General features: G+C 44.5%; 1 protein-coding gene across 1 annotated transcript in view; it reads right to left on the bottom strand.

Moving 5' to 3' along the window:
* The window catches only part of LOC142578382 (MAM and LDL-receptor class A domain-containing protein 1-like), an 87,073-nt gene extending 78,790 nt beyond the window's left edge, over positions 1-8,283 (bottom strand). The window contains exons 1-4 of the mRNA XM_075687776.1: positions 8,193-8,283; positions 3,986-4,111; positions 2,789-2,936; positions 458-569 (exon numbers count right to left, since the gene is read on the bottom strand). Of these exons, the coding sequence (XP_075543891.1) occupies positions 458-569; positions 2,789-2,936; positions 3,986-4,111; positions 8,193-8,283 (477 nt within the window). The remainder of the gene's footprint in view (positions 1-457; positions 570-2,788; positions 2,937-3,985; positions 4,112-8,192) is intronic.
* Positions 8,284-10,327: the final 2,044 nt, after the last annotated feature.

Below are 10,327 nucleotides of genomic sequence, written 5' to 3' on the forward strand. Positions count from 1 at the left end.
TCTGTCGCTTTTGTCGGTCTTTGTTGTCTTTCCTTTCAGTTGTTATTCCTTTCAACAGATAAAGCACTATTCCGCGCGATTGAAACGAACCATCCGAACACTAGAAGCTCTTTTAGTCTCATTATGATGCATGCCGCGACGAGGAAGTGTGCACCTAAGTACACGAACATATATATATATATATATATATATATATATATATATATATATATATATATATATATATATATATATATATATATATATATATATATATATATATGTGTTCGCTCCCGGGCCAATACGGCAACGTCGAAACCGCAACATTGAGCAGCCCAGCAGCGCCAAGCCATAGCCAATAAGCCACCACGGTGGTCATTAGACAAGCATCGCAGACGCAATTACAAGGGTACAATTCTTATATATGCTCAAGATACATTTGTTGACTTCGCTTCCCAAAGCAGCGATAACCACTCACGTTCCACTCGGTTGCGGACGTAACGGTAATCGTGCGAGCGTTCCACCACTCTCCTCCGCTGTTCGTGCGCAGTGGCACGAGGGGGTCTCGAAGAGCAGTCTCCTTCGTAAACCTACGAGATAACGACGAGAAGGAACGCAATAGGGGGGGCTGAACTCACAAAGCTTCGTAAGGCTTACTTGCCACTGACCGGCAACCTTCTCTAAATATATACGAAGTATTACGATTGGCTGGAATTTTTTTCCTACGAACAGTTCTAGCATTAGAGGTTTTTCTGAGTACGGCCGCTGAACTTCAGCGATGGAGCAACTCGCAACCATGTGTGCCAACTAGAGAATTTTTGGAGAGAAGGAAACGTAAATTGCATTGCCCCTAGACTTCCCTTTTGTGTCTGTTGACGGTCATTAACAATCATACTTTTCTTCTAGTCACACAAATCTTGAATGGTACAATACTCTTCAAATGTGCTGCACTTTGATTTATAGAAATACAATATTTAGCGTGGCTTAAGGAGAGCACTTACATTGATATATATTAGATGTGATCGAAGGGATTGATAAATGCTCCCGCCAACAGCATAGCTTCATTGTAAAGAAAAATGTAAAGTACAGATGCACATGTGTCACGTTAAGTGACCATATCCGTGTTTCCCACAAAATCTGTGAATGAACCATCCTACACGTTTGCGCGATCACACGACATGTTAAAATTCTATGTTTCTGTCATATGGTGCCACGCGGGAGGCAATAGAGAACCGGAAAACATGTCAACTTACCACATCACGAGATCCCCCTATACAGCTTTCTCTGTGAACATAAAGGCACCCACTTACCTTCTACTACGACGCTTGAACCGGAGGGCCTGACAGCGCGGTGTGTTTGAGCACAACGCTATGGCCCATTTCCTCTCAAGCAATATAAGAGGACGACTATTTATGGACAGTCCCAGTGTCGTTTCGTTTTCTTTAGTGAATTTTCTAGGATCCTACGACTTATACAAGAAACAGCAAAACAACTCACTTTTGTTTAAGATTTACTTATAACAAAAGAAATCTTGATAGCGCCAATAGCTACTCTTTATATGCTCATCGCAGTCTACATCACGGCCACCTGTGTGTGTTTGTGACTTTGTTTACAAGCTCATTGTGGCGCAACTTGCATTTCACTTTTATACTGATATGTTCATGCGTGTATACGTCTATGTGCTGTGGATTTCTGACCCTATGACGTAGTTCTTTTTTCATTTTTATACATAGATTTTTATATTGTTATTTCCGCTATGCGAAAAGGAGTAGCCGTCACCATTACAAGGTGCCTAGGTCTCCTTCTTTCATTTTCATTTCAACAACTAAAAAATAGCTACTGTCAATTTCCATTTGCAAATATACAAAAACTGAAATTTGAAACTGGTGCCATTGTTGATGTGTTAGCATATGCACTGTTAAGAGAGCCAAAACACTCAAGAGACTGAATATCGGTTAAATACACGTCTGTCTGCCTAAGAGTTCAATGATCACCAGTGCTTGAGCCAAGAGTGAAACTAGAGCCGACGTTTCTACTAAGAGACTCGTCTGTGTCATGTAATCGACTGCCTGAGAGTTTCTGCCCTGAGGAAAACAAATCATCTCGTCGAAACGTTCGCGTTATTAATATTCTTGTTCCACGAGTGTTAACTGCTTCCAGCCTCCACGTTCCTCTATACTAAGTGTTTAATCGAATCAGGTGTAGCTCTTTGTATTAGCACCTTGTTTTCAAATGAAGGATAATATCAACATGCCTCCTTCACATAGTCACTACGGCAATGGCTTCTGCACCCACACCTGAACACACATTTATTATCTAAACTTGTGGTCTTATCCTGGTTTTTATTATTGCAATTATCAGTTACGCTCTCACAGAGATTAAAGTTGCCTCATACAGGAACTGCCGCCGATGAAAAATGACCAGTAACTGTGCGCCGTGCCGTACAAAAGAAGGGAAGAACGGCGTTCGTGCCAAATACGCGTTCCTACGCTCTTTATATTCGAAGTGGCCTGCCATCTCTGATCCGTGACATCACGCTAGTGGATTGGCAGCTTGGGTGTACAATTTAAAGCATGGAAGAGACAATAAACATGCGTATATTGTCAGACTATTTGCACAAAATGGGTAGGTGCCACTGCGTTAAATGTTGTCACCATTATGATGCTTTTCTGGGCATGTACTTTCCAAAGGAAAAGAAGGTCTACCGCCATGAAAATACGCAACTTCCGAGTGTTCTGAATAATTACTGTCCTTCCATCACTAATCCAACCTATAGCCCGTCATGCCCCATATAAGGTCTGCGCCCCACCTGTACACGTTCAGCTGACTGGGAGCGCCATGAGCTCTCCACCAGAAAGTGACGCAGGCGGCTTCCGTTGGATCTCTCCTTGGCAGGAACGCCCTAGCCATTGGGTGGTGCGAATTGAGTGCCGTCGTGTTAACGTAGAGGAAGGAACCTGCGATGTCCGGAGGTGATAAACAGTGGAACGCCATTATCGCTCACCCCGTTCACTCATTTTCCCAGTTACAATGTTACCGGACCTTCGTGTGGACAACATCTCTTATAGCGTGTTTCGCACATAGTAATAATTAGGTTACACCGCGACATTCACGCCAACATGATGCTACATCAATTCAGCAAGAACACATACTTAAAAACAGGTGAGAACATCAAAAGTTTATTCAAATATGGCTAAGGATGTCACTTACTCTAAGAAAGTTAGATTGCGTGACGTGACACCACTAGAAGTTAGATATAAAGATAGCTAAAAGGGGCGAAGGTTTGAACAGATAGAGCAAGTATCTTTGTTTATCTGAAATGTCCTTTGACATAATTTCCCTCTAATAGTCTACACCCAAATATGGCACAACTGTGACCGATGCTTGCGTAGTCCGTCTTTTATCAGATTGGTTTTCGTTGTTTCAATTCTGGGCCTGCGACAGTTGATTTATAGATTTTGCTGTAAACTATAGTTGCTCGTGTCTGCCACAACAACCCTGTGAATCAACACTGGCGAGTAGTGAAAGCGAGCAAAGTGACGACAATGACGCCGACCCGTCAGGAAATATTATGATCGTTTTCTCTTGATTGACGAAGTATGACTGCAGCGTTCCAACTTAGGAGGACCAAATGCAAAGCGTTGCTGTCGACATGGGGTCTAGCTTCAATCCACCTTCATCTTCATTGTCCCTTCGCATGCTGTTGCGCTTCCTCATTTCCTGTCAAAATGCTCATACTACTTTAGAGAAATCATCAAGCCCTTTCAGAATCGCTTAGAGTAAAAGAGGTTTACGCTATATACTAAGGACTAAATGCTTCCTTTTTTTCTTATTGGTTTTAGATGCGATGGTGGAAAGCGGGCCTCTTTGGTAGCTAATGTATCCATACTGGCGCTATTTATGAACATCAAAGTTTTCATTTAACGATCAAAGAATTAGCAAAACCTGCAAAAGGATTTTCCAGTACTCCCATTTTTAATAGCGTGTAAGAATAAGTGCCAATGACCTTGAAAGTTGTCGTGCGTGTGGTCCGGTATGCCAACCTTGGTGCCTTCAGAACGGGTCCAGGGGACGACGTTGCCAGGGTCCTGGTTAACCGCGCACGGAGAATCCGGCTCCCACGAGCAAAAATCTGAGTTTGCGGAGAAGAAAATGTGATGTGTATTATTAAAGGTAATGCGAAATTTAACGGCAGCTAAACGAAACATTAGTTAGCGGGAATACCTCTCATTTTGAGCAGTATAGATGCAGAGCTGTCTTTTAAAACAAAGTATTTGCAAATCGATAAAAACAGCAGAAATGAAGGTCTAAACGAACGACGTACACTGACATGGAATTCCAGCTCCGTCGTTTATTCTTTCTTCGTTGCAGCGCATCCTTCGCGCTGAATAAACTCGGTATAGAAAAAAAAATTGCCAACTATGATGTGAAAGAATTCGTTCGGGTGGAGCTGTCTCCGCTCGAACTCGACAGTTTATAATGCTAGAGGTCGCGCCACAAGAAGTATTGTAAGAAATGCTGCTTTATATAGGGGAGAATCCTGCTTCACAGTAAAGCTATCAAAATGGCAAAAGATGCCCTGAGAGCACACATCGGACACTTGACTCGGACTCCCTCCAACCATCTTGCTTGCTTGCCAGCGAAGTGGCCACATTCAACATTTGCCAAAAGCATTGTGAGACATCAGTCCTACTTGCAACACAAACCTTCACGTCTGATAAACGATTGTCAGTTCTATTGGGATATCTGAACCGGCCGGAACTACAATTGACAATTCGTGGCATCGAAATGAAAGCAGGTGTGTCGTTGCAAGCTTTGGAACAAGCAACTTTGGAAAAAATTTACAACGTGCACAGATTCCGGCAACATGTTTACACACATGATTTGGTGAAACTCAGCAGCTCTGCTGCTGCAGCCACCATGCCGGATAAATATGAAGAAATCAACTTAAAAACTTCATAAGTGAAGGCATCGATGAGTGCAGAGCTTTCGACAGTCCGTGCTGCCCTTTATTTCGTTAATCACGAGCCACCGCAACAATGGACAGTTTTTAGTGACTCCAAAACACTCCTTCATGCAGTGAATAAAAAGGCATATGCGCCACGCACATAAACAACTAGTCTCAAAGGTTTGACAGAAATATTGCAGCCATGACAAGGGACGCGACGTAATATTTCAAAGGCATCAATCACATTTCAACAACCGCGGGAATGACTGCGCCAACCAAGCCGCTCGATCTTCACACGAAAGTGGTGAATGTGTCTTGATTCTGCTTTTGCGAGGAAATGCTGAGGCTGGGCAGGGATTGGTGCCCCGTGAATGTAGCACTTTGCCCCTGCGGGAGTCGACCGTTTCACCTTGTGTCGTTTGCTTTTGTTACTTTCATCATCTCAAGATACATGTAGGCATCTCCCACCTGAGTTACCACGACGTGAACAGACCATCCGGTACCGTCTATGGCTAGGCGTAGCATTTAGAAGCTCTTATGCCTTCCTTATGGAATGGTCAACAGCCTCACGTCTGACACATGCAGCAGCGATAAAATGCTCGCACACATCATCTGTGCCTGCCCGCGCTTTAGTGCCGACAGGCATCGACGAGCAGAGTGTAGATGTGCAACGATGTGCAGAGTGCTGGGCCAATTGGACATAGTCCACTATCGGAACTAAAACCTTTTAGCTAGTGCTCCCAAAGAACGTCTGCGCGGAAGGTCATTCGCGCTAGCATTATTGCTGCGGTCTACGGACCTTCACAATTGACTTTAAAAACGCCGCCCGCTATGACTGTATAGTCCGAGTGGTTTGTTTGTGCGCGTCTGTCTGTCTGTCTGTCTGTCTGTCTGTCTGTCTGTCTGTCTGTCTGTCTGTCTGTCTGTCTGTCTGTCTGTCTGTCTGTCTGTCTGTCTGTCTGTCTGTCTGTCTGTCTGTCTGTCTGTCTGTCTGTCTGTCTGTCTGTCTGTCTGTCTGTCTGTCTGTCTGTCTGTCTGTCTGTCTGTCTGTCTGTCTGTCTGTCTGTCTGTCTGTCTGTCTGTCTGTCTGTCTGTCTGTCTGTCTGTCTGTCTGTCTGTCTGTCTGTCTGTCTGTCTGTCTGTCTGTCTGTCTGTCTGTCTGTCTGTCTGTCTGTCTGTCTGTCTGTCTGTCTGTCTGTCTGTCTGTCTGTCTGTCTGTCTGTCTGTCTGTCTGTCTGTCTGTCTGTCTGTCTGTCTGTCTGTCTGTCTGTCTGTCTGTCTGTCTGTCTGTCTGTCTGTCTGTCTGTCTGTCTGTCTGTCTGTCTGTCTGTCTGTCTGTCTGTCTGTCTGTCTGTCTGTCTGTCTGTCTGTCTGTCTGTCTGTCTGTCTGTCTGTCTGTCTGTCTGTCTGTCTGTCTGTCTGTCTGTCTGTCTGTCTGTCTGTCTGTCTGTCTGTCTGTCTGTCTGTCTGTCTGTCTGTCTGTCTGTCTGTCTGTCTGTCTGTCTGTCTGTCTGTCTGTCTGTCTGTCTGTCTGTCTGTCTGTCTGTCTGTCTGTCTGTCTGTCTGTCTGTCTGTCTGTCTGTCTGTCTGTCTGTCTGTCTGTCTGTCTGTCTGTCTGTCTGTCTGTCTGTCTGTCTGTCTGTCTGTCTGTCTGTCTGTCTGTCTGTCTGTCTGTCTGTCTGTCTGTCTGTCTGTCTGTCTGTCTGTCTGTCTGTCTGTCTGTCTGTCTGTCTGTCTGTCTGTCTGTCTGTCTGTCTGTCTGTCTGTCTGTCTGTCTGTCTGTCTGTCTGTCTGTCTGTCTGTCTGTCTGTCTGTCTGTCTGTCTGTCTGTCTGTCTGTCTGTCTGTCTGTCTGTCTGTCTGTCTGTCTGTCTGTCTGTCTGTCTGTCTGTCTGTCTGTCTGTCTGTCTCTCTGTCTGTCTGTCTGTCTGTCTGTCTGTCTGTCTGTCTGTCTGTCTCTTTTCCTTCCACTATCTTTAACTTTCAATCCCCCTACTCATTTATTCCGTGCAGGGTAGCCAACCGGAACTACCTTTGTTTAACTTCCCTATCGTTCTATGTATCCTTTCTCTCTACATAATCACAAAGAAAAAAAGACGCCACAAAACCAAGAACGACAAGTTTACCAGCCAAGCACTACACCTGTAACGACTGGCCAGACCATCGAGTTTGCGTGATTTTTGTAGTATTCGCTTACAACCAGATGTCTCCTTCGTCGGCTAATTTGCTATGTAATGACTGTTTACTAATAATACGTCATTAGAGGTCAAGGTTTATTAGACTTTGTTAGGATTACATTGATAGCATAGACTTCACCATTAAAAAGAAAGTAAAACGTAGTGCAATTTAAATGAGCGCGAACTATGTGCCACTGTTTATACCCTTTGGATGACGCTGTCGCATCTGCGCTTATGTTACAACCAGCCTTGTAGTTGGCCTTTCTTTCATGCAGCTTTCTTTTCAAGAATTATTCAAGAATGGTAAATACTACCGACTCATGTTTCACCACAGGTTAACAGCGATTGCTGTTGATCATTGCAAACTTCACACAACCGAATGTGTCACTTGTTTTTTTCTCCACTAGCCTTTGAACAGCAACGGCGCTCCCTTGCTCCCGTTGCCTTTCATTCTGAAACACTGGTTGTTTAGTACTGCTCGTGTAAAATTGATGCGGTGAGTACTGACAGTGGGTCGGTGGTTGGGGGCTTGGGACATTTCGTGTGCGGGGTGGGTGGGGGGGGGGGTGGGTGCGTGCGTGCGTGAGTGAGTGAATATGTGTGCGCGGAGGTGGGGGGGGGGAGGTGTTGTGGTTTGCTTACCGCCTCCAGTGTCTCAAAATAAATTTTAACTAGTCTTCTGCGTACTGTTTCCTAATTACGGGGGGGGGGGGGCAACACGAGGTCTGGCGTCTCCTGGGTCTGTATCTTGTAACGAGTCGCTTCATGACGAAGGGCAATATTAATAAGAATTCAGGCCGCATTTCCTCATACGCTTACACGACGCCGGGCCCCCGCGATCGCCGGGGCCATCAACTCAGTGGCACGATTAATAAACAGATAAAAATTATCGGAGAAAAGGCTTCACACAAAATGCGGCCTTCATAGCACTCCTCATTTCTTTTTCGTAGATATCACTTGTCAAAACATTCGCAATGATTAACTAAACTTTGCCCAATACTAGATAATACTTTTATATTTAAAAGCCAGCTGTGGCGATACTTCATCACGTTTTTCTAGCGAATGTCCAAAGCCCGCTTTACAACTTACCTGTTTGAGGGCACGGGCCAGCTGTGATGTGTAGGTCGTCTAGTGCCAAAAGCCCACGTCCGATTGATACTTGGATCTCGAGCTGCGTCATCGCGACAGGTGGATATGCATGTAATGAACTGAATAAGGACGATGAGTGCATGCCAGGGTGAACGTTTGAACTTCAATGGAAGGAAAAGAATATCATAAAATTAAGAAAGGCATGCCGGGGTAGTACGGGGTAGTAATATTTCCGTCTTTCTTCTGCTTTTTTTTTATTTGATACAGAAGCATATAAAAACAAACAAATAAGTAATCATCAAGAACGCTTCTATTTGTAGTTTTTCGCCTGTCAGCAAATCTTCTATAGTGAAGTTCGCCACATCGCTTGCAATACACGTTCCGAACTTTCATTATACGTTCTTTTCAGTGATTTCACTTGTTTAATTAAAACGCTTGGGTTCAAAAGAATGTTAGCCAGAGAGTTGAGCTAGTTGAAATTTCTACAAAGGCCCAGCACTGCACCTTCTCTGTAGTTCTTATGCCTCTTTACCACTTTTTATTTCTCGAACGCGCAAGGGCATGTCCTTGTTTCAAAAGACACCATTGCCGGCGTTAGTAATTTGTGAATATATTACCAAATAAATTCTGAACTTTGGGCTGCCACAAAACGAAATCCGCATGTCTCTGTCTAAAGATAACGCGGAAATTTTACTCACTCCCCCCGGGGCCCTTTAACCTTACACTAAAGAAAAGAAACATAAAACAAAAGAACGAAGGACTCAATATGAAACATTTTACAGTATCATTGTTAAAATAAAACATAACGCATATCAAGCTATTATAGGTAAATTATGTACATAGCCAGCTTCAAGTGTCGTCGCAACTTGACACTTTCGCACTCTAAAAGGCTTTCTAATAAAACTTTAGTCGGCTGTACTCTTATGTATGCTTCCGCAAAGTTGCAGCTCAAAGCACTGGTGGCGTTACGTTACCTCCTGGGGAGCTGTAATGTAAAGCTTTTCCAAACTTTTCTATTCCTGTTCTGCAATCAGCCCTCCGCCATTGGTTAAAAACTTTTTTGAACCACCCCCACTTTGACTGTCTGTCACGCGACGTCAGAAAAACCGCGACAGCTCCCCATCTGATATGACGTGAGCACACTGATTATGCATGACTGGAAAGAACAGAAGAAAAATGGATGTTTATGATTCGACGCCTTTTCGCCATTAGCGCTCCGCTGTTGGTCAAAAGTTCTCGGGCGACACCCACTTCACCTGCCTGGCACGCGACGTCTCAAAACAGCGAGAACTCACCACGTCAAAGTGACGTGCACGCGCTAAAGATGCATTAATATTCCGAACAAAGCTGAGTTTTTTTTTCTGAATAGGCACAGGCTTCCCCGTTCCAAAATGAATAAAATGTGGCTGCCGCCGATGGCTCAGGCACTGGCTACTCGTACCAGCCGGAAAACATAGGTTTATTTCCATACAATACAGCTTTTTGTCTCGCCGTGTAACGTTTTCGAGCAGTTTCGGCATGTTTACAGCCTCGTCCTGCCAACTATTCTTCGTTGAGGATCTGTTTTAGCGGCGTTCTTAACCTTCCGCTGCATGCCGTCGCGATTTTCGACCAGCCACCGCAAGATAGGGGAAAGTGGACCAATCACAGACGCCGGTACCACCCACTTCATCCGGTTGTCGATCTTCAGTGCACTGGCTCGGCCCCATCGAATCCCTCTCTACTTGAGCGTGCTCCTCACCTCTTGTCAGTCAATCAGATAAGGCAAGCCTCGTAATGTAGGCAATGTCATTCGTTTTTAAAGCCAACAAAAGGGACCTCCTATATATGATAAGAGCTTTTTATTGGTCTACTCAGACAACTCTGCGGGTCACCGCCCGATGCTTGCGTGTGCGGTTAGGCAGATTTGACGTCAGGAGATTGGAATAAAAACATATTGGAATAGTTTTATTATATAGGGCCCCAACTGTCTGCCTATCTCTCTTGGAGGGGTCTGTTTATCGCAGCCAAATGTCTTTTATGAAGGCCAGCAATCTTTCGCTTAGATAACTGGAACAATTTCAACAATCCGAACTATCAAACGTAATGCAGCAGCGTTAACATTACGTTAACGAACGTTAACGCGACGGCGGAAA

Source organism: Dermacentor variabilis, chromosome 4 (genome assembly GCF_050947875.1).
Source record: "Dermacentor variabilis isolate Ectoservices chromosome 4, ASM5094787v1, whole genome shotgun sequence".
Classification (NCBI taxonomy): Eukaryota; Metazoa; Arthropoda; class Arachnida; order Ixodida; family Ixodidae; genus Dermacentor; species Dermacentor variabilis.